This window comes from Triturus cristatus, chromosome 9 (genome assembly GCF_964204655.1).
Source record: "Triturus cristatus chromosome 9, aTriCri1.1, whole genome shotgun sequence".
NCBI lineage: Eukaryota > Metazoa > Chordata > Amphibia > Caudata > Salamandridae > Triturus > Triturus cristatus.
Window position 1 is genome coordinate 531,302,568 of NC_140592.1, and position 24,268 is coordinate 531,326,835.

General features: G+C 44.8%; 1 protein-coding gene across 1 annotated transcript in view; it reads left to right on the forward strand.

Moving 5' to 3' along the window:
• The window catches only part of ATG2A (autophagy related 2A), a 2,561,659-nt gene that overhangs the window by 205,549 nt on the left and 2,331,842 nt on the right, over positions 1–24,268 (forward strand). The window contains exon 5 of the mRNA XM_085625535.1: positions 21,951–22,113. Coding sequence (XP_085481661.1) covers positions 21,951–22,113 — 163 coding nt within the window. The remainder of the gene's footprint in view (positions 1–21,950; positions 22,114–24,268) is intronic.

Genomic DNA, 24,268 nt, shown 5'->3' on the forward strand with positions numbered 1-24,268 from the left:
ACCCCACAGCACCATGATGGCAACACTGAAGACTGAGAAGTTTGGTATCAAACTTCTAGGCACATTAAACCCGCACTGCCAGTGTGGGATTTAATGTACAATGCACGACAGAGGGCATCTTAGAGAAGCTCCCTGAACCTAACCTACAATCCACGTCTTGTCTGAGGGGCTGCCTAGGCTGCCACACAGCAGACATGTTGCTGGAACCCTGGGTAGAGAGCCATCCGCTCTCCTGGGCCTGCAACAATGCACATCCTGGGCGAGGTGCTAGGTCTCCTCCCCCAGGATGGGCAGGGGAAGCTTCAAAGGCATGCCGCCTTTGTGAGCTTCTCCAGGCCACTTGCTGTACTCCGCAACTGGCCCCTACCAGTTCTAAACCCCTACTCTGGCGGGAAGACTGGCCGGAAACCCCAAGTAAGGACAGGGGATGTGCCAGCCTCTGCCAACCCCACCCCTCAGGTGGGGGAGGCGAGGTGAAGCACATCTCCGGGCTCTCACCATCTTGAAGATGGGGAGCCCTACCCAATCAGGACTAGGCCACTGACCCCTCCCACAGGAGAGTGGCAGGATAGGGGGTGTACCCACCCCAGGACAGGGACCCAGTGGTCCCTGACCTTTACCTACCTGTAACACCCCTAAATTTAGTATTTAGGGGCACCCTGAACCTTCCTTCCTTAGATTCCAGATTCCAAAACAGCAAAGAAGAGCAAGAAGAAAGAAGACCTGCCGTGCAGCTGCTAAGACGAGGAAGACACCAACTGCTTTGGCTCCAGCCCTACCGGCCTGTCAACCCTCGAACCTGCTCCTGCTAAATCCCGGCACCTCTTGTGGCCAGCAACCTCACAAACCCCGGAGGACCTGGCTACCTTTTGACTCTGAGCACCTGGGACTCCCACAAGCAGTGGCTCTGCTCAAAGCAAGTATCTAAACCCTGGCATCAGCCCTGAACCGCGAACCCTGCACACTCTGCACCCGCCAAGCCTGGCCTGTGCTGGAGTGGACAAAGACCCCGAGGGAGCCCCCCGGCGACTGTGACCCCGAATCCGGCACCCAAGGACCCACCTCAAAGCTCCTGACGACGCCTGCAGCCTCAGAACCAGGGACCCCCCCAACCGCGATCAACAGAGGGTAAGATTTCCCGACACCAAAAGACACCCCTGCACCCAGCACCCTGCGGCCCCCTGTGCCCGACTCCTGGGTACCTACCCATCCTCCAACTACCCAACTTACCTCTCGAAGTGGTGGTCACACCTGAAGAATCTTCGTCCCCGAGCTTGCAGCCTTTGTTCGTCCTTGAGCTTTCACATTGTAATCCATTGAGCGCCCGAAGGCTCAAAAGCACCCTGCACCCAGCCGCCCGAGTGGCCCTGGCAGTGCAACTTCTACTCCTACCTACTTCCCCATTTGCCCTGAGCAAGTGACCAGGAGCCCAGCTCCCACAGCCGCGTGGCCTGCTAGTCAGCAGACACCAACCAAGGGTCCCCTGCCTCCCATAGGATAACATTGGGCCTAACTCACTCTGCACCCGGCTGCCCTTGTGCCGCTGAGGGTGTAACAACTGTACTTACCTGACCCAGGGAGACCCCTGAGTCTATGCCCAGAACCTTAACTCTGCCAGTTGAGTACTTACCCAAAAGCGGATAACTCACTTTTCTTCCATAGGGTAATATTGACTGGTTTCCCTTGAAATTTCTTCTAAGTGTGGAGTTTCTAAACTTTAAAATATTCACCTAAAATCAACCGAGTAAAGAAAACGGAAATACTCACCTGCTATTAGGAGAAATCCCAGTGCTGGATATTGGTGCCCAGCACTGACCCTGAAAAGTACTTACGACCGTACTTACCACTAACTCAATTTTCTCCCATAGGAAACCATTGACTGTTTTTCTGTGAAATTTCTTCTAAGTGTCGATTTTTGCAAACTACAAATATTCTTTAAAGATCGTACCAACGGTGAAAACGTAATTACTTACCTGTTTTAGATAGATGCCCCACTACTGAGCCTAGGAGTCCAGCACTGGATTACAAAAGTAACGAGAACATACTTTACCCGTAACTTGAATTTTCTTCCATAGGAAACCATTCACTGTTTTTCTGTGAAATTTCTTCTGTGTCGATTTTGCAAACTTACAAATATTCGTTAAAATCGCCTGTATAACTTAAACACAGTTTCTCAACTGCTTTCAGGTGGTACACTCGTGCTGGATCCAGCATACAACACTGACCTAGAAAAAGTAACCATAACCCTACTTACCTGCCAAGTGAATTTCCTCCCATAGGATAACATTGGTAATTTGATTGGTAAAAGTTTCTAAGTGTCAACTTTTAAAATAGCAAAATATTGCATCAACATCACAACAGTAACTAAAACCTATTTACTCACTTGTTTCCAAGAACTGTCCCAGGACTGAATCTAGGATCCAGTCCTGGAGTTAGAAAAGTAATCAATTGCATATAACTTAAAATTCCCATTGAGCTCAATGTATTATTGTGTTTGAAATTGGGTTGCCTATTGCAACAAACTGTAACTACTGCATTCCAAGTCAATTGCCTCTTGCAAAGTATTTAACTAAAGCATCTCATTCTGAGAAAGTATATTTTGATACCTATTGTTGGTTCGAAAATAAAACAACCATATATTTTTATATACAAACCATTGGCCTAGAGTTCAGTTCTTGAGTGTGTGAGACCATTTGCTGACTGAGTGTGTACAACAAATGCTTTACACTGTCCTCTGATACTGCCTTACTGCTCGGCCAAGCTACCACTTTAGAGAGTAAGGTTATATCTAACTTTAGCCTCTGCCAAACCTCTGGGGGCTGTGGACTCTGTACACAATGTACCTATTTGGGAACAGTATATACAGAGCCACTTTCCTACAGTAGGCTAACACATCCATCTGTTGTGGTAGTGGTAGATTCTGCTCTCTCTTCATTTTTTTATTTACTATATCTCTTCAATGCTTATTGTTATATTTCATATTTGTACCCTACTATAGGTCTAGGGAAGATCGTACACTTTCCCTACATCAGCGCCCGTTATTTCATATGAACAAGCCTTATAAGGACATAACTCCAAATAAGGACAGAATGCCTTGTATGGACATAACACCTTATAAGGACTGTAGCCTTTTATGGACTAAACCTTTCACCTAGTTCCATGCAGAGGGTGGGTTTTTCCCAATCGATATTGCAAAGACGTCATCCTTAACGCATATGAATAATTGATGAGTACACTCTCCAGGACGTACACTTCACCTCTCCCATCGACGCACAAGGTTTAATCCCCGACGTCATCCTCATACTGAACAATGGGTAACACACGTACATAGACTGTATTAATACAGCACCTCTTGCTATCAGAAGGCAGGAGGAACCCGAGACTTCGAGGCCGACACACTGACCAGAGAAGCTGCAGCTCCGGCATGCCATCGCTCCAGCTGACAATGGTCTGATGATCCCTTACGGGGTATCCAGCTCAAGTCCAGGACGAAGTCCCACACTTTCACTATTCAGTTAATGGGGTTCGACTAAAAGCCTAGTGGGATTCTTGGCTCTTGGGACTCTAAGGCTTAGGCTCTATAGCACCTACTCACATACTCGGTACACTTAGGTACATCTAGTCAGGCATCTTAGGAGTACGCACTTTATTTTATAAATGCATTCTATATTCATGTATCTGTTAATGACTATTACACAATGGTAGAACAATACTATTTCTTTTTATTCACTATACTGCTGGTTCTATTTCTCTGCTACTGTATTACAGTTATAGCAGCGCATATATTTTACATGAGAAGAACAAATGTACAATAAATTCTTATTGTAAAAATGCCCAACTGTTTCTTCTGTGTATCTCCGAGAGCAAAACAAGCAAGCACAAGTGACTGGGTGAAAAGTAGTATATTGTTTCCACGAGTCTGAGGTTATTGTGTTCTGAGGTTGCCAAAAACTAATCTCTCTGATAGCAGGAGAGTCTAGTAGCACTGCGAGCTAGCTAATGCAAACCATAGGCTAACATGTGCGGCGGAGGTGTACGGAGTTAGTCTACCACCAGACCCACATTATTTATTATCCGTAAAGGTCGTAGGTCCTGCATGACTGGGTTCTTTTGGGACTACACTACATGGTGCCCAACATGGTATAATAAAGGTGCACTCACTCAACAGTAGAATCTGAGTAGCTCAGTCATGCTTATTCTCAGAGACCCTACTTACAAAACCCAGAGACGTCTGGAGTAAGTGGGGAAAAAACTCCGCCACAGCTGAGTAGGCGAGATACCCTATGTATTGGCTGTTGGTTAATCAAGCTTGAAAGGAAACATTCCCAAAATTGTGCATAAAACCTTTGCATAAAACTTTCTCATAATTTCCTTGGACAATAATTCCGTGTCTTAAACACGATGGCGGATAAGGAGAGAAACTTAAACCCAATAGACAATCTAAATCAGGGACTTAATCAGAGGAAGATACAAATGCAGTCCAAATTGATATTAGCGACCTATGCACCACATCCAGACATTGACACAATGCCACAGGATGAACTACTTGTTCAACACAAAGAGTTGATAAAACTCTACAGAAACATGACAAACTTTGTCATGAGGACCCTTGTGTCCATTCCACAGTAATTACAACTATGGTAGCTCCTCCACAGAGCTCAGGGACTAAAATTACTCCACAAACATTACACGCAGTAATGGGCAAACTGCCCACAAAACGTGAACAAATTCCTTTTTGGGTAGCTCAGAAAATAACCCAGTTAGAAGCAGTATTTCTAAATACTACTCCATTTGAAAAACACAGAATGTTAACAATCTGCCCATGGGGATACCACCACAGTTAGAGGACTGCACCTCTTGGGGTACAGTCTTTGCTGCCATATATACCAGTACACATGGTATTCCTTCACTAGCAGTAGTGCCAGATGTATTAAGACAAATACAAAACGACTGTGGAGCAGAACCTGCCCTAAACTTAGGGATGACGTTATTAGATAACTACGACCAGGTATCAGCCATTATACTACCTAACATTAAAGGGGAAGCAGCATCAGTGGTAATCCGCCAATGCCTAACGAAATTCACTCCATTAAAACAGTAGAATGAACTACCCAAAAAAATAGAAACTGCATATGCAGAATTAGGCAGAGATAGTTTTTTTTTGGGGGGGGGGGGGGGAGCTTTAAAACCTCAACTACAGGGCGGACCTGAAAAGGACACTTTTAAACAAACACCAAATTCATCAAAAAAGAAGTGGGATAATAAAAAAGAAAATTTTAAAGACAAGAGATCTCAATCCTGAGGTAGGTCTCCCTCTGAAAAGAAGTACAACCTCAGAAATAGGGATAATATTAAGAAACCTGACAGGTATCAGGATACTGATACACATTCATCTCGTTCCTTTCAGGGTTCGAAGAAAGGCTCAGAAAGAAAAGGACGGTCAGAACACAGAGAAGAGCACACACAGTCCAGAGATGAGCAGCACGCTCAAGACTTTACTTCTAAAAAAGAAGATAAACAAAATCCAAAACCTCAATTTAAGAAAAAGAAAGTTGCTGGTCTGAAAATCAGACGTGCCCAGAATTCTGAGGACACAACTTCTGAACGGGGAATGGGTTCTGACGATGCTAGACAGTGCGGTAGAGGTAACAATAGCTCACCTGAACCAGAAGGAATTTCTGGTGACGGCGGAGTTGAATGATTACATCACGGTGGAAACACCAGAAACCAGGGTGAGCGTCCCACATAAGTTATATGAAGTAACACTCCGGCTGAAGGGGGACAAGCCCAGGAAAGTAAAAGCTCTTTTTTGGAAGAAGTTATCATCTGGTTATGACAGCAGAACAAGATTGGCCGCCTGCATGCGTTATGGAGTGCCCCAGGGGAAAAAGTGTAATTTTTCCTGCATTTTCCCGACTACGTTCCCGTTCACTTAAAACATGCTTATGCACAGGAGTGGGCAGTAGCCCAAGCTCCTGCATTGTACAAAAATCACGCAGGGTGGGATGAGAACTCAACCTACCATGTGATCCCGTTAAAAGTTTCACCTACTGCTCAGAGGCAATACCCAATAAAGCAAGACGCTAAAAAACAGGTTAGGGAGATCTTAGATCAACTTGAGTACCAGGGGGTCATTAAAAAATGTACCTCTCCAATGAACAATCCTTTGTTTCCCGTCTCTAAACCTGACAACACATATCGTCTAGTTTTAGACTACAGACATTTAAACTCATGCACAAAGACATTTGCTGTCCAAAATGCACTTAGTGCCACATTAATGAATAACATTGTGCGCATAAAATACAAAATCACACTCGATATCTCAAATGGATTTTTCTGCCAAAATATAGCACCTGAAAGCAGGTATCTGACCGCCTTTAGTGCGTTGGGGTCCCAGCGACAATTCTGATGTTTAGCACAAGGGTATAAAAATAGCCCACCTCAATGTCCTATTTTTGGAATATGAGCTGTCAAGTGAAGGCAAAAGTCTGGCTGCTAACTTTTTAGAGAAGTGTGCGCTGCTCCAACCTCCAAAATCATTAAAAAATCTACAATCAATACTGGGATTCCTAAATTTTGTCAGGACATACATTTTAGATTACGCACAAAGGCTAAAACCTTTCTATGAATTAATAAAACCTGACTTTTCAGCCAGGGACTGGACACAGGAACATACCAATATTCTTCGCTTACTCCAGGAAGACATGATGGCTTCCAAACACTTCCAAACACGCGTAAACGTACGCCACTTAGTAATCAGAATCATAGCGGGTCAATGCGGGTACACATATTTAACCTTTAATGAGGGGGAAACTGTACCAATTGCATACAAATCACACCTGTACACAAATGCAGAAATGCGTTTCACTTCAACAGAAAAAATCTTGACAGCAGTTCATACTGCCGTGGCTAGAGAAAGAACACTGGCTCAGGGGAAACACATTATTGTTGTAACTCCAGTACCAGCTTTAAAAGCTGTTACAAAGGCCAGTATCCCAAATGTGAAAGCGTTACATCCCAGGTGGATACAATGGGCAAATTCTCTAACTGCAACAGACGTTAAATACAGATTTGATCCTAGTTTAAAAACTCAGACATTCCTGCAATATGAACAAGAATATCCTCTACTAAATGAAATCTTGCGTCTTGATCAATATGAATATATTATCTATACTGACGGATCTGCGCAACCTGCCATAGGGATTAAGCAGCAATATTTTTCAGCGTGTGCAATCGTTAAAGGTCGCATGCATGATGGAAATTCCATCCTAGCTGCACAAAGAAGCAATCTCTAGAAGACTGCACAGCTCAGTTGGGAGAATTAAAAGCACTAGTACTTGCACTAAAAAATACGGATCACGAATTCCCCACACTTATCGTGTGTGATTCTTTTTACTGTGTACAGTCGTACAATGAGTACTTACAACATTGGGAACAGACCGGGTTTAAAGATGCAAAAGGTGGCACAATTAAGCATTAGCTGCTATGGGAACAGGTAGCGGAATTAAAAACTGAACTACCAAGGACTCACGTGATCCATACACTGAGTCATCAGCGTGATGGCGTTTACGTTGAAGGGAATTCATTGGCTGATGAAGCCGCAAAGGGGGCTGTTCGCTCAGCTTCCGTGTCTGCGCTGACTCATTCACAAACAAGAATAGACAGATATAATGGTAGCTGTCATTGCATCACGCAAAGGCAGCACAGCAGTACCTAAAAAATTCCACTCAAATACTCCAAACAAGTTAGATGTACAAAACATTCCATATGCTCAAATTCCTGGAATGGGGGACAGAGTAATACTGAATATGGATCGTAGGCAAGGTTTAATACTATCTGCACACGAGGGTTTGGGCTCTGCACACGCAGGCGTTACAGCGACCATTTCTTTACTGAAACAGCGCTATTGGTGGCCGGGGTTATCTAAGTAAACTAAAGACTATGTCTTGAAATGCGACATCTGCCAGCAGATGAAAGGCTCCACCATTTCACGCCTGACACAGATGCCATTACTGAAGTCAGACAAACCTCTCGCATGTGTGTACTTGGACCACTGCAGCCCCTTACAAACGGATGGTGCCTACAATTACATCAAGGTTACAGTAGATTCATGCTCGAGATTCCTATGGGTTTGGCCTCAGCGTTCTGCTGACGCTCAAACTGTTATAAAAGATTTGCGAGTCTTTATTAGCACATACGCAGTTAGCACGTTACACTCTGACCGCGGCCCTGCGTGTAGCTCTCAGGCTTACAAAGAGGCCATGGAAGGAATGGGCGTTGCATTGCGGTTCTCATCTCCGTATCATCCTAAGGGAAATTCTGTTGTGGAGAGAAAAAAACTGGACTTAAAGCAATCTTTAACAGCAAGGGTATTAGGCAAGGGCGGTAGTCGGGTCACACACCTGTATGGGGTTCAGCGGGCATTAAATAACCAGCCAAGAAGCTCACTAGGGGGAGTCACTCCATATGAGGTCCTCTTTGGGACACGATTGTGGGTACCTTATCTTGATTGTGAAGGCGCAGTGGTGGATGAAAAATCATTTGACATCCATGACCGTTTGGCTGTTTTACAGGATCTGAAAGAATCCAGGACAAAACAAAGCAATGTCCATCTAAAGCAGACCGCCACTGAGGAAGTCAAGGTAGCCACGGCAAGACCTGTCTGTATCCCAACAGTCGGGGATCTGGTCAGAGAGAAAGTTGCGGATAAAAAGGAATTTCGGACCTTCTTACAGAAAACCTGTACCAGTCCTTGCATTGCACGTAACAAGAACTGTGCTACTCCCGCCTCTTGCCGGAAAAAAGGAGAAAAGATTTATCTCAATTGACTTAATCAAACCACACTATGTAGGCATAGTGGACTCCGATGTAGCAGACGTCCTCCTCTAGCTACAATCCAAGAAGTTCAAACAGAGAGACTCATCACGTTTGAAGAACCACCTGTAAGGAATGAAGGACTAAGCAACAACGCTATGGAACTTATTCCACTTGAAGCAAATATTCAACATCAAAATAATTCACAAGTTGTAATTCGACCAAATACAGACATCTACATCAACTTGCCTCATCAAGAGGAAAATAACATTTCAACTAATCCCGATGCAATTCCAACAATTGATCGAACAGCTTCTGGCTATTTCATTAACTTTGATACGTTTTCACTGGATCCAAGCTATCCGGAAACGACGCCAGGCAAAACACAGTTCAAGCTACAAATAAATAACTTTCTTCTTTTTCTTCAAAAGACATACCTGATATCACCTTGGATTGAACTGTGGGTAATTTCAGGGATACTGTTTTTTACTTTATGGCTAGGCTTAGTATTGACATTTAGTATGCTTATTAATGGACATTATCTTCAACAAGATTCCCCAGCCCAAAAGGTCAATGTCCTCCTGAAGCCACAAACATTTTCACATCCAGAACAAAGAGACTTGTCATCAGTGAAAATCACAGCTGTTCGTATACCGGATGGTATAGTCTGGGACAAGGTTGATTTCAATATTTTCAGACCGACCGAACTTTTAAAAATTAATCATGTATTTAAAATCTCATTAAGGGATTTCATTACCGCCAGTACAAAATCTGATTATTGGGACACTGAAACAGTTAATAACATGTTATCTGACTTAGAGAAAACTGCTGCATTTTCTAACAATGAAATGTTAGGTGGTTCATCAGATTATAATAATTTGTACTGCTATCAACATTATGGCCATCACTTCCTACACAAGTCTATTTCATCTAAGAATGTATTTTAATACAATCAGTGGGAGCATTGCCCAACACCACCGAAGAGTAGCTCACAAACATTTGCACAAAAATTTGCATACTTTTCAGGGTTTAACATCACAGATCCAGCCTCATTTTATTATAAGGTTGCGCCAGAATCAGCCCTGAAAATTATGCTTCCTTCTTGGCCTAATTGTCTGAGCAGGGTTTCGACCTATGGCAAGACGAAATTGACACAAAATCGATTTGGGGTTCAAAAGACTGGCAAGTCCAGGGTACAGAGGCACTATTTAGAGCTTGCCTCATTCCACAGCAGATAATCTTTTTAAATGACACTGTGCAACAAACATCCTGTCTAGGAATAGCCAAGATGAAGGAACTGAACACTCCAAAGTAATAAACAGTACGTCTCTGTTTTCATTATATAATCTTACTGATACACAGATGGAAATGGCACAAAGGGGAGCTAAATATACAATGCTGCAAATTGAAAAACTGGACAGGCTTCCATTTACAGTAGCTGAATTACCATCAACTGAGTGGCTTATCCATGGCCAAATCACTCTCATGGTCACTACATTCCAGTTTCACTATTGCCTTGAACAGAGGCAGGGAGGCACATATGAAAAATTGGGTAAAGAATACATTAAGAAATCCTGGGTTTTTCCATATAAGTTCGGATGCCGGAGTGGGGATCGAGAAGTATTTCTTAGTGGTACCAACTGCAAGAACGCTTAAAGAGGTTCTCTCATATACCAAGATATTGTTTTGCACGGAGCCTGTAATGGTTCAGTTTCGAATCTGTCTTGCCACATGAAAGGAACACCAGCTGCTGTGATAACGCCAGTGTTCGAGTTACTTTCAAATGGGAGTTACTTTATGCTGAACGATCAAGGTTGTTGTGACATGCTTCCAGGCATTGCATATCTGGTCACAGTGAACACCAGGGTTACTTGCTGTATGTAAGTATTGTTCCCTCCGACAAAAACCTCCAGGGAGGCGTTAGTATGGCCTTCACTGAATGTTTCGTTGATGTAGTTTGATACTTTGAGCAGAATGAAAGCCATGCTTTTACAGCAAACCGTGCCACTGACCTCCGCTCAAGAAACCTTTGAACTTCAGGTTGCAAGGACATCGTACGAGATACAGGCGCTAATTCAAACTAATTGCCCCCTACATTTCGTAGAAATGGTGGGTCGTATCTTTAATATTTCTGATACGAGTGGCATTATTCACCTATTTAAGACAATAGGGTCCGGATTCCTTAGCACATTCCAGACTATCCTCTGAGTTATCCCTAACTTCATACACTCCGTGTTTGGAAGCATTTTCAGGGGTCTACCTCTGATCCTGCTCACTGTAGCTGGAATCCTGATTTTCGTCTATCTGCTGCGCAATGGACGGACCATCCGTCAGCGAGATTGCGAAAGCTCTCCTGGAAAGACATTACCGTGAGCGCATGAGACAGCATCTTGGTGCACCTCGCCAAAAGAATTGTATCAGCATAAAACTACTGAATATAAAGCAGCTGCACCAAAAGTCCCCGCTTCATGAAGCACATGCTATAAACAATGATATCCTATAAATTAATGATCTGAAGTCCAAGTCCTAGCTCTGCAGATTTCACGCAGAGGGACACCTTGAACTTCTGACCAGCAAGCGGATAAACCTCCGGTTGGACAGGTTCTGGCACAGTTTTTTCACTCTCGATATAAAAAGGCAGAATCATTTCTTCTATCCAGCTACTTAAAATAATCTTTGACGCTTTCTTACGTTTAAGGGAAAACCCAATGGTAACAAATCAACTGTTAGACTTCCTGTAGTCCCTGGATCTGTTGAGGTAAAGGGATAATGCACGTTTAACATACAGTGAGTGCAAACATTCCTCTTCTTCAGATTTAGGAGAAGGAAAGAACAAGCATTGGCATAGCCAATAGGTCTCGCTTTTGGGACCTTATAAGTATTTAGTTATGCAGCACAATATCCTTGGTGCAACAACATCAACTGTTGCATGGCTAAACACTTATAAGGTCCCAAAAGCGAGACCTATTGGCTATGCCACTGATTGGAGGCGAGGTAGTCGAGGAGGTGACTTACTGGATAGAACACAAGAAAGGCAAGTGGTTCTCAGAAGCCTAGACTGCTATGGATCAACAGGACAGGGCTGCACCCATAAACTTAGTATTTTCCATTATGGAATCTCCTGCCTGAAATGCAGTGTACCATCTTTAAAAGTGAACTACAAGTTCTATACCATGTGGTGTTTTGCATACACAGATGGTCTATACACTGCAGGGAGAAAATTAATTATTTTGATGTCACAAATTCATATGGAGAACCAGAGGGAGCCCAGACATTGCATATTGGAGTTGTTAGAGGACGTTTGTATGACACGGAACTGCAGCTTGTGTGGCCTGTATGGCCTAAACTTGTCTGAACTGTTACAAGCCAAAACGTGCATGCATGGCTGGAAGAGTGCATTGGACTAAAGCAAAGCGAAGCAAAAGAACCAGGCGATTCAACGACCCCTGCAACTAAAAAGGGCAAAATATCATGGAAACTGGAACAGTTCAACTTGTATTGATGCTCAGGTGGGAGGCAGAGCACAGTTCAATGGTACCAACTGTCCGCCATGCCTACATGTCGCCAAAGAGCAGAATGCACCAGTTGGGGAAAGCGAAGCAACGCAAACAATGACAACACACTCTTGCAGGGCAGCTGCATGACAGACAAATTAGGTGTACCCATCACCCATCCCAAATTGAACCTACACATAGGTGCTTCAGGCTGCTTGTTAAATGCACGCCATAGAGGGAGCCACTAGCGAATACACCATACATCTGTGTTTTAACACTACAAGGGATCTGTGACGGGTCAAACAAAAGCAATAGACTTACAGAAACGTCAAACAGATGAAAGTGGTTTCAAGCAGCAATTCCAATGCAAGACACCAGCGGAACAGACACAGGTGAAGGTAAATTGCCAACATTTAAGAACGCCGCATAGAGCCCTTGTAGCAGAAAAAAGAGGGGTACATTTTCCACTCTATCTGTACTGTAAAAAGAGATATATAAAAAGCGCGCACCCCACATTTAGTGTCTACAGTTATTACAGCAGAAAAAAACACATTGCTGAGATGAACGACAAAATCAGCCACACATTACAAGAGCACTAAGAAGGTGTAACCGAACCAATCCATGTTTACGTTTTATGTTCTCTCAGCTCAACACAAAAACCTAAAGGGTTTTGGAGCATTAACAACAAATGTTTTCCTCACACGCAGGTCTGACCTCGCACGCCAGGCTTTTATTGCATTTGCTTTGACTCGCTGCTTTCCTATTTTTCCGTCATAAAATGGCAAATCCACAAACCTAGAAATGTAAATAGCCGCTGCCTTGTAGACGAGAGGGTATTCTCGTTTTTCGCGGTACTGAACCCAGCGTGGTATTTTGGTTAGTGCGACGTGAAGTCGTTGCATGGGAATGCTGTTCGACTGCTCGGAAATATAACTGTGGTTTGTTTTGGTTCTGGCTGGCGGCGCCTCGGCCATAAATGAAAGATAAAGGGAGAGACTGCGGCATGGAGCGCGAGTCAGAGGCGGGCTTGCAGAGGGGAGAGCGCGTGCATGGGGGGCAGACAGTCAAAGAGAGAGAGAGAGAGAGAGAGAGAGAGAGAGACCGGCAGCAGACTCAGAGGAGAGAGAGCGCACGGGAGGGGTAGAGAAGTGAGAGGGAGACAGTCAAAGAGAGAGAGAAGCTGAGACAGGCAGTCCAAGAGAGGGAGAGAAGCAGTCACAGAGAGAGGCAAGCCAGGCAGTGGAGTGAGATAGAAGCATAAAGAGAGAGAGAGAGAGGAGCGAGGCCAAGTAGAAAAGACAGGCAAACAGAAAGTCCACAGGAGAGAAAGAGAGACAGGCAGTCAAAGAAAGAAAGCGAGAGACATTCAGCAGAAGAAACAAGCATCGGCCGTAAAAGCGAAAGTCATCGCGATCACTCTGAAAGCGAAAGTGATCGCGATGATGCGCTAAAGCATGCTAGGGATTCGTGCGCAGCAGCGGGGGAGGGGCGGAGAGGGTGCTGATGGCTGGCACAGGAAAGGCAGATGGCTGGGCGAGAAGGGAGGGGGGAATGCGGGGAGCAGCTGTGCGCGTGCACGCCATCGTGCACTCAAGCTTGTAGCCAGCACAAAAATGTGGGTAGCACTTTCAAAACCCACCTACTAAATGTCTCGCCAGACCAGCGCATGCGCTGGGTCAGGCGAGACCTAAAAAAGGAAGAATAAGTTGCTGAGATGCATGAAAAACACAGTACACCAAAGGAACAAAAGCAGAGTCAGGCCTAATGCTACTGTTAAAAATTGGGTTGTTGGTTGACTGAGGTGTGAGCCTTTGTTCAAGCAATAGCCACAATCCCTTGCAGGATGAATCACAAAAAGTCACTCAATTAACCTGTGCTTAACCCTGGGGAGTTTGGCATAAAAAGCAGTCAGGCTTAACTTAGAGACAATGTGTAAGGTATTTATGCAGCTCATAAATCAGTAATAAAGTGAAAAATAACTCAAGAAAAATCCCACACCTATTTAGAACAAGCATTTGCAATGCAAAAGGTCTTGCATTTACGCGAGTTTGAGCTATTGACATTGCAAATAACAATGCCTTTTATATTTGTTTTCTTTTTAAAAACATAAATTAAAGGCATTGTCATTTACAATGCCAATAGCTTTAACTTGTGTAACTGCGAGACCAAGTGCATTGCAAATGCTTGTTATTAACCTGTCACCTGTGCTGCTGAATTACTAATACCAAGGCTGCCTCATGCCTCTTTCTTCCACCTCACTCCACTTCTTGTCTCTTTCTCTCACTCTTGCATGCTTTTTAGGTTTCGGCTCTAGACAGCGAGCATGTGCTCTCTCAAACTGAGACATCCTGTGTCTACATCTGGACTTGGAGCCAGCACATAGACTTCCCATTTGCTGGCATCACCGGCGCTCCATTTTCTCTTCTCCCCATTTGTGAAGGGCCTCTTCCTCTGTTTTGCCCTCCCCGCGCGCCACGCCCAACACCGCAGCTACCATTGTTTTTCATTGATTCAGGACTAATTCTTTTCTAAACTGGGTGACTTGTCCCGCGACACAATAGGAGCGATGTTCTAATTAGCGCTGTGCACAAAAACAAGCTTGTTTCTGGCTGCAACCAGCGCTTGCCACGGAACAAGTGCTGCATACTCAGTGCACATTTCCCCTTCGTTTTTGGCTTCCTTGATTCGTCGTGAGCAGACACCGTGGGACTGCAAATGGGTCAGTCGGACGGACGTGGCAGCACACAAACAAGGTATGTTTTAGAGTGATACCGTCCTAACTGCACAGGCGTGGCAGAGGCAGCTGTATGTTAAATATGTTTCCCATTTTCCCATTAGGTGGTCTGCCTCGGTTATTTTCACGTTCTTTCCTTGTTTCCGGTTGTATTTTTAACTTCTTTCGATTGATCAGCGGTGACTGCTAATTCGATACTGCTGTCCACAAGTGCTGAATGTATGTTTATTTATTTATTTATTTATGCGTTTTTATAAAGCGCGGACTTTACCCGAAGGTGTCAGAGCGCTGTACAATAGAACCAGTTACGTTACATGAGAGAAATGTTACAAAATAGAACATACAAAAATAGCAGGACACAGAATCAAACACAGCAGGCAAGAGGAACACAATATCAAACACAGCAAGCAAGGAATGTACAAAAAATAAATAAATATAACAAATTTACAATGACTAACGAACTTCCTGGCGGGGTCTGAGAATGAAAGAATTAGTTCTGAAAGTGTCTTTGGAATAGAAGAGATTTGAGGTCCGCTTTGAAGATCCGGATGGAGGTGGTGGCACGGAGCAAAGGAGGAAGCCAGTTCCAGATTCTCACCGCATTACCTGAGAACGATTGAGCCATCAATTTTTCCCTTTTGAAGGAAGGGGGCTCAAGCAGGAACCTTTCCGCGTTGCGAGAAGGTCTCAGGCCTCCGGACAATTTCAGTTTATTCGCCAGATAGCGAGGGGAGGAAGAGTGCAAGGCTTTGTGGGTGATGCAAGCCATTTTGTAAATAGCTCTAGCCTCGATGGGAAGCCATCGGAGAGAGGACAGGATAGGAGTGATGTGGTCACTTCGTTTGGACCCTGAAATGAAGCGAGCTGCGGAATGGAGGACGGATTTAAGGGGGGAGAGGTGAGATTTGGGAAGGCCAGTCAGAAGAGAATTACAATAATCCAGTCTAGAGAGAACTAGCGATTGGACCAAGGTTTTTAGGTCTTTCTCCGGGAAGAACCAACGAATCCCCCACAGAAAGCGCAGCTGATAACGTGCGTTCTTGACGATGGAATTGATGTGTGAGATTAGGTTGAGTCTTTTGTCAAGTATGACACCTAGGGATTTAGCGCTGTCGACAATGATGGGTTTACTGTTGAGTAAATTCAGCTGATCCATCCAGGATTGAACAGGAGGCAGGGAGAGAGAGGTAGAAAGGAGGAGGAATTCAGTTTTGGAGGGATTGAGAATGAGTTGGTGAACGAACATCCAGTTGTGAATAGAGTTGAGAGTAGAGTTGAGTAGTGAGAGATCTTGAGAGGAAGACACCTTGAGGTAGATTTGGGTGTCATCTGCATAGAGATGGTAGAGGATTCCAGATTTGCTTAGGAGGTTCCCTAATGGTTCCAGATAGAAATTAAACAGAGTGGGTGCAAGGATGGAACCTTGAGGGACGCCTTGACCAATCACCAGTGGAGACGAGAAACTGTTGGCAATCTTGATCATTTGGGATCTGTCCGAGAGGAATGAGGCAAACCATTTAAGCACTGTGCTTTCCACGCCCATTGTCACGCTCCACAGAGGACAAAGCAGGGGTGTAAGTTATGCAGGCTTTTATTGGCAGTGTACAAGGGGAAAACGATAGGGTAGCTGTCCTCTTTGGGCAAGGGTTGGCTCTTCGTCGCGGTCTCTTTGCTGCAGGGCCTGTGGGTTTCCTGGTCTCTGTTCGGGTCATCTTCTCGTGGCTAGTCCCGCTGGACGTCCCCCTCGGAAAAACAGAAAAGGAGAGGCGATTAGCTTCCCTGCGTCAGTGCGGTTTTCTCTCTCTACTCTCGTCAACTCCCCCCTGGGATTATTCTCTCCCCGGGTTACCCTGCGGGATTGGTGTATCTCGTTCTCTCAGTATCGACCCACCCAACGCACGTCCCTGGGCCCTTTCATCACGGAACTCCCATTGGAGACGAGTGAGGTCTCCCCTAAGCTCTGCGGCACTGCTTCCGTTTGATACTCTGCTCCCACACACACACGAGGATGACGGGGTCCCGGTCGCCTCGTCCGGAGCGCCTTCCTCGGGGTCCGTCTTGGCCCTTGTTTCCGCAGCGTCGTCGTCTCCTCGAGCCTCCTCCCGGCTGGCTTCCTTCGCGGTCTTCGCTGCCTCCTGGTGTTCGCTTTCTCTTTCCTGTCGATCTCCCTGGAACTCCTCGTCTTCCCCGCGTCTCTCTCTCGACGTCTCTGCTTCCGGGTTTACGTATCCTTTTTGGCTCCGCCCCTCTTCCGTCTCCAGAGTCAGCACCAGTCGCCTCGTTGGAGTGCTCCCGGGGTACTCTCGCTGGTCTTCCCCGGTTGGCCCGTCACACCCATTCTCTGTTGAAGAGTGTTAAGGAGGGTGTTGTGATTAACAGTGTCAAAGGCTGCAGATAGGTCAAGAAGAATCAGAAGGCACGATTCCCCCGAATCGAGTATATGCAGCGCATCATCGATCACTCGCAGCAGGGCTGTTTCAGTGCTGCAATTTTGAATAAAGCCAGACTGGTACACGTCAAGGAGATTATTGTCCATAATGTGTTGGGAAAGTTGTTTTGCAACACATTTTTCTGTGATCTTTGAAAGAAAAGGGAGATTGGTGATGGGGCGGAAGTTATTGAGGTTGTTCGCATCTGCGGAGGTTTTTTTTTTTAGAAGGGGGGGTAACCTGTCCTATTTTGAGGACAGCTGGGAGGGATCCTTGACTGAGGAAGAGATTAACTAGCCTGGTCCAATAAGAGAGAGTATTGGTATAGAAATCAATGGCGATGACACTAGGTATGGGGTCAGAAGAATGGTTGGAGGGTTTGGTTTCGAGGATGCATTTGAGGAGGTCATCTTCCGAGATGGCGGCAAAGTTCTGCCAAGTGACTAAGGATTTTTGCTCCTCAATGGGTGTGGGGTGGGTGACCTGATCCATCAGTGATTTGACCTTTTCATCAAAGAATATAGCGAATTCAGTTGCTTTCTTTGAAGCATCCTCAGGTTTGATGGTTTGGGGAGAACAGTTTGGGTTTTTGATGAGGTCGAAAAGTTTTTTGGGTCTGTTAGCTGAGTCGAGGAGGGATCTCGCCTGGCAAGTAAGTGGCTTCCAGAATGACATGATACACGACGACATCATGTGTTTAAGCACGTTATTTAATAGAGGGCTATAGTGTATTTTGATTATTATTTCACCGAAGGAAGACAAAACAGAATTTAATTCGAGGTCACTGTAGAAAATATAAAACAGCACAAATACGTTTGTATTGAAAATGAGTTTAAAAGTAAGCGCATGTGGGAATAAAGTGGCATTGAAGATTTGTTTTTGGATAATGGTGGAATGCGAATAAATGATTTTACTGGCACTACAGCACATAGTGATGCATATACTGATGCTGGGGTCTGCCCAAACTAAACTAGCATTTGCAATGCAATAGGTCTCGCATTTACGCGAGTTTAAGCTATTGGCATTGTAAATAACAATGCCTTTTATTTATGTTTTAAAAACGGAAACAAAAATAAAAGGCATTGTCATTTGCAATGTCAATAGCTCAAACTCACGTAAATGCGAGACCTATTGCATTGCAAATGCTTCTATTGGCTGTTTGGGTGTGTCTGCCCACATACATTCCACTGCATGAAGGACTATTTTTTATCCGAAAAGTATATTCTGTCATCATACATTTCATTCTTTATCTCATCCATGCTTTGTGTACGGAAACCAATCATTTTTATAAGTGATTTGAATGGCAGCAGGCATTTTTATTGCTTTTATCAGCACTCAAGAGTAAGAGTCAAATCTTTTGGTCCTGACAATGTTTGTTACTCTTCCTGCTTCCTAGGAAAGCAGCAAGAACACCTGGAAGTAATCTTTCCATTAATACTCAAAGGCTGCAGTTATAAGAGCAAAATATCCTGACACCAATACAAGGTCTTGTTTCTATGTCTTCTGTCTCCCTTTGAGGGGAACCTGTTTCTGGGAGAGATGGGTGGCGGGGGAGAGGGGGTCCAAGAAATACTGGGAAGCTTCAACAGATAAAAACTCTGTTCCAGAAGAAAAGCAGTTCTAGGCTGTCCGTCCCGGCATACCAAAGCAGTGAACACACACCTGCTACTTGAGAATTATTGAGCTCCCATGAGTGACGTGGGTTGAAGATTTAGGTTATATCAGCCGGGCTCCGTACCCCCACTCACATTGGAATGGAAGCACACTTCCCTGGACAGACCTTTCAAGTGAAATGTTTAGCAGTATACTTCTATCTCTCATTTAGAGGTGGACATGTAATACTGCACACCATCAGTCCTGTATGCTCAATGGTGTGTTTGGATACAGAAAGCAGGTGGGGATGTTCATGTGTCACCTAGCCACACTACAGGACTCTAGCTGAATCGGGGAGGCCAGGTGAGAAAGCCACCCCTGTCGCATCACCACGGCCGGACAAGACATAAAAAGCAACCTTGTAAAAAACATTCAACCAGTCCCTGGCTCCTTCTATTTTTCGTTCCTATCCATCTCTATCTTTCTTGCTCTCTTTTACTCTATTAATCTGTTTTTGTCTGCTGTGTCTGCAGCCATAAATCCTTGAGTTAGAGACATAGGCAGAGGCCGCTAACATACCAGCCCAGCCTTCAGTGACTTTAGTTCCCCCTCCCACATACTTGGTGGAATAAATGGCCAACCCTGCACTCCAGCCTGCGCATCACGCTGTGACTCATGCATGCATAGACCAAGCACCAACAGAACATCTCGTCTGCACCAATTTATCTTTTTGGAACTGAGAAAATGTGCATGCACGCTCCAAATGACACACATCCGGTCGCATGCACAAATTACTTTTGGTAATTAACACATGCAAAAAAATTGCTTTTATGCTATTCCACGGCCCCCACTTCCCACCCTCCTCAGAATATACGGAGACTGGGGAAAAAAGTTTGCAACGTGGGCGTATGGTCAACTCACAAGGTCTTGTCTTGCATATTTAAATGCATAACTTAGGGAAAATGGTTACCACATTCAAAACTGAGACATGGGTTGTGTCTTGTTTGTTTAGTTTTGAATGATGCATATGCTGGGACTGAGCCACTGTGCCTGCGGGGCTAGTGCTCCAAACCTCATAAACTTTGATAATAATGAAACTTTACAGAAGTTATTAGGCGAAATTCAATTCATGCCTGCTTGCTGAACCATTTCTTTATCACAAATCTAAAAATAATGTCGTCACCACATGTTAGCAACAAGCGCGATAAGGAATAGGGAAGGGAAGCCTGGTAAGAGAGCGGTGCTTATTAAAAAACAAGGGAGGGTGAGAGCGAGAGTAAAGGAATGTCAACAAGCACCCGCGGCCACGCAAATTGAAAACAAATGGCCCCTGCGCGCCGCTGCTCGCTCCCGCAAGGTGGATGCCAGCACAAGCACGAGTGTTACAAAAGTGCAGACCGATTTCTAAAGGTCATCTCCTGGAGCAGCGCTGCGCTATGCTCAACCTAAAAAATAGTTTGTGCGTGTTGCTCTCCTGCAGTGTGATATGTAGGAACACAGTCCTACTATAACCTGTGCACTGTGATGAACACACATTGTTTTAAAAACGTTCATGCGCTGATCTGTTGAGTGGCAGTGCTATATATTACTGCATGAGTTAATTCTCTATATTGTGTCATTGACTGGACCGAGATGGGCGTCAGAGCGCCTCCTTTCTTACTCTGTGCTACGCAGTGCTGTGACTGTGATTCAAAGCAGTATAGTGTCCGTCACTGCCTTCTGCAGAGTGTGCGAGGCTCAAATAAAGTGCCTCAACTCTAAACAATCTACCTTCGTCCAAGAGCTTCAGTGCTTGAGCTCTGTTACACTTTGATTTTTTGTGCAAATCTAACATTTGCATTACTGGGTTTTAGATAGCAATGATGCAATAGTTCTCATAGGCGAGACCTATTGGCTTCAGTCATGGGATTTAAAACTATTCACTTCAAAGTAGGTGTCATAGTAGTCAATGCTTAAACCTATTTCTTGGAATATAAAAGCGCTTTTCATAATTGAAATGACACCAATGCTTAGCGCTTTATGCAAAAAATTTTTTTTACACGGCAACCAAACTTAAGTATTGTCAGTAATAAACTGCTTCTGCATAGCTCTAATTAGGCTCTACCATTGTGGAGACAGAATGGCTATGCCAGTGCTTGTTATAAAGGTATGGAGGCTTTGAAGAGTAAACATCTAAAACCTTGCCTCCTGGCAAAGGCTAACAATGATATGGAAGCTTTGGAAATGTTTTGTAGGAATGCCAACATTCAATGCTCATTTAAATTGGTTGCTATGTTTCTTAACCTCTTGAAAATATTTTGATTAAATGGCAAAATGTTTTCTTTTACTTCTCCTTTTCATTTTTTCACCGTTGTTTGTTTCAAAGTGACGTTATTTGTTCTAAATTCAAATATTAATATAGATTATAAATATTAAATAAACATATTGTTAAACGTCTGCTTCTAAAACATCCCTTTCTTGTTGATGGGAACTGATTCAAGCATGTAAATCTATGAATGATAATGCTGGATAAATGCATTTACAGGTAAGCAACATGTTTCTTTTAATGGATAGATCTAAGATCTCAGAGTCCTTGTAAATTGTGTTTTCCTGAGAGCTACAAGAAGCACTGGGCGTGTTAGGATTCCGATTCAGAGAGCGTAGTTCCTTTCAGGCGTACATAAACTATTGAGCTTCTAAAGTCTGCTGCTGCTACTACATCGAGTAGTTGGACCATTTGGTTGTATTGCTCACACAGAGTTTTAGATTTCTGTATTTGGATTAAGACGATAAAAGAGGAAAAGCTTTATGTTCATTACATCCAAACTAGAACACATCATTTTTCAATCAATGTTATGCTTTAAGGCACCTAAATAGCCAATGACGTTCTTGTATTTTTGCTTTCAGATTAGATTACTGTGACGAGGCAGTAAAAGACCCAAGCCAGGCTATTCCTGTGGATATTCATCAGCTTCCTGCCTTCGTCCATAAAATCCTGCAATTGAGCGGAGTCCTTATACACTATGAAGAATTTTCAGCGAGCAAAACTCCAACATCTCCTGTTCCCCAGGTAGCCGTGGAAACCATCGCAGTGTGAACTATATATCCAGTTAGACCAGCCTTCAATGAGCTTTAAATATTTAAGCCAGGATCAATGTATTTATGCGATGTGATGTGATTAACTGACATAGTAGTGTGTCCTAAATGGAGAAGTGGATTGATATTGAAAGCATCTGCATGAGACCATAAATCTCCTGTGCACATACTGGTAAAACATTAGTGAAATGTCCGCCTCTCCTTGTATGTGGTGTCTGCTACAGTGGAGCATGTTGAGAACAAGCATTTGCAATGCAATAGGTCTCGCATTTATAAGAGTTTGAGCTATTGGCATTGTAAAATTACAATGCCTTTTATTTATGTTTTGATTTTAAAACAAATAAAAGGCATTGTCATTTACAATGTCAGTAGCATAAACTCGCATAAAAGCAGTGTGCGGCGTGCAGCAGTGTGCGGCGTGCAGCAGTGTGCGGCGTGCAGCAGTGTGCGGCGTGCAGCAGTGTGAGGCGTGCAGCAGTGTGAGGCGTGCAGCAGTGTGCGACGTGCAGCAGTGTGTGGCGTGCAGCAGTGTTTCGTGTTGCAGTGTGAGGCATGCAGCTCTGTGTGGCGTGCAGCGGCGTGCAGCAGTGTGTGGAGTGCAGCAGTGTGCGGCGTGCAGCAGTGTGCTGCGTGCAACAGTGTCGTGCAGCAGTGAGTAATGCAGCAGTGTGCGGCGTGCAGCAGTGTGCGGCATGCAGCAGTGTGCGGCGTGCAGCAGTGTGCGGCATGCAGCAGTGTGTGGCGTGCAGCAGTGTGTGGCGTGCAGCAGTGTGTGGCGTGCAGCAGTGTGCGGCGTGCAGCAGTGTGTGGCGGGCAGCGGCATGCAGCAGTGTGTGGCGTGCAGCAGTGTGCGGCGTGCAGCAGTGTGCAGCGTGCAGCAGTGTGTGGCGTGCAGCAGTGTGTGGCGTGCAGCAGTGTGAGGCGTGCAGCAGTGTGAGGCGTGCAGCAGTGTTTCGTGTAGCAGTGTGAGGTGTGCAGCAGTGTGCGGCGTGCAACAGTGTGTGGCGTGCAGCAGTGTATAATGCAGCAGTGTGTAATGCAGCAGTGTGCGGCGTGCAGTAGTGTGCGGCGTGCGGGTGTGCGGCGTGCAGCAGTGTGCGGCGTGCAGCAGTGTGCGGCGTGCAGCAGTGTGCGGCGTGCAGCAGTGTGCGGCGTGCAGCAGTGTGTGGCGTGAAGCAGTGTGTGGCGTGGTTTGTAAACAACAAGAAAAGCGGACATCAAAGGAAGGGTGGGAGGGAACGAGCATATGGGGTGTGAGTTATAACGAAATTTAATTGTTGTAAGAGGGGATGCAGTAAGTGAGGCCGAGCGCGCGCTGGCAAAAGCAGTCTGCTGCTTTCAAGTCCGATGCCAGATGCCAGCGTCGCGCTCGATGCCTCACATGCACTGGCCATAAACCGCATTCCTAAGGTCTTGTGCCCCTTACTAAAACTCTCTGAATGCGTGAGGCGGCGCATGCGCAGGAAGTAGCTGGTGGCAAATGGAATGCGCATGGTTGTGCACGTAACCCCCACCCGATCCGCCTGGGAAGCCTTTGGGAGCATTTTCTGAAGCCCCTACATAAGTCTCGTTGTGCGATCGCTTACGCGATAGCCAGGCGAGACCTAAAAAGGGCAATGTAAAACATGATTGAAATGCATGCTCTTGCCTCCATAATAATTTGAGTTCAGATCGTCTTTTTCCCGGACTGCCTGTTCAACATGGGAAAGGCCTGTCGAGATGGACCTGTGACGCTTATCAAAGACGAACAGTATATAACTTATTTTTCACCTTTTCTTGAGCATTTATTTGGTTGTGCATGTGCGTTTAGTTTTCATCATTTAAAATAAATGCGGAAAACATTTATTTTGACTTCTTTTCCACAAGCAGTAGTTGCGGGAACATTAGGGCATTAGCAGCAGAACTCACAATTTTTCACTGTGATGTTAGGCCAAAGGGTGGTCTGAATTGTTTAAGGCCATCAATTGAGTTAGTTGCTGATCAGTACATTCAAAGTTGGTGTATTTGGATAAAGGGTAAGTCTACATCGACATGCACAATCCGTGTATATCAAGGACAGAAGGCTCACAGTGAAAAAGTGAAACATCTAAGTGTAGATAAGTCCATTCCAGGTTCTCACCCCCTTCAGT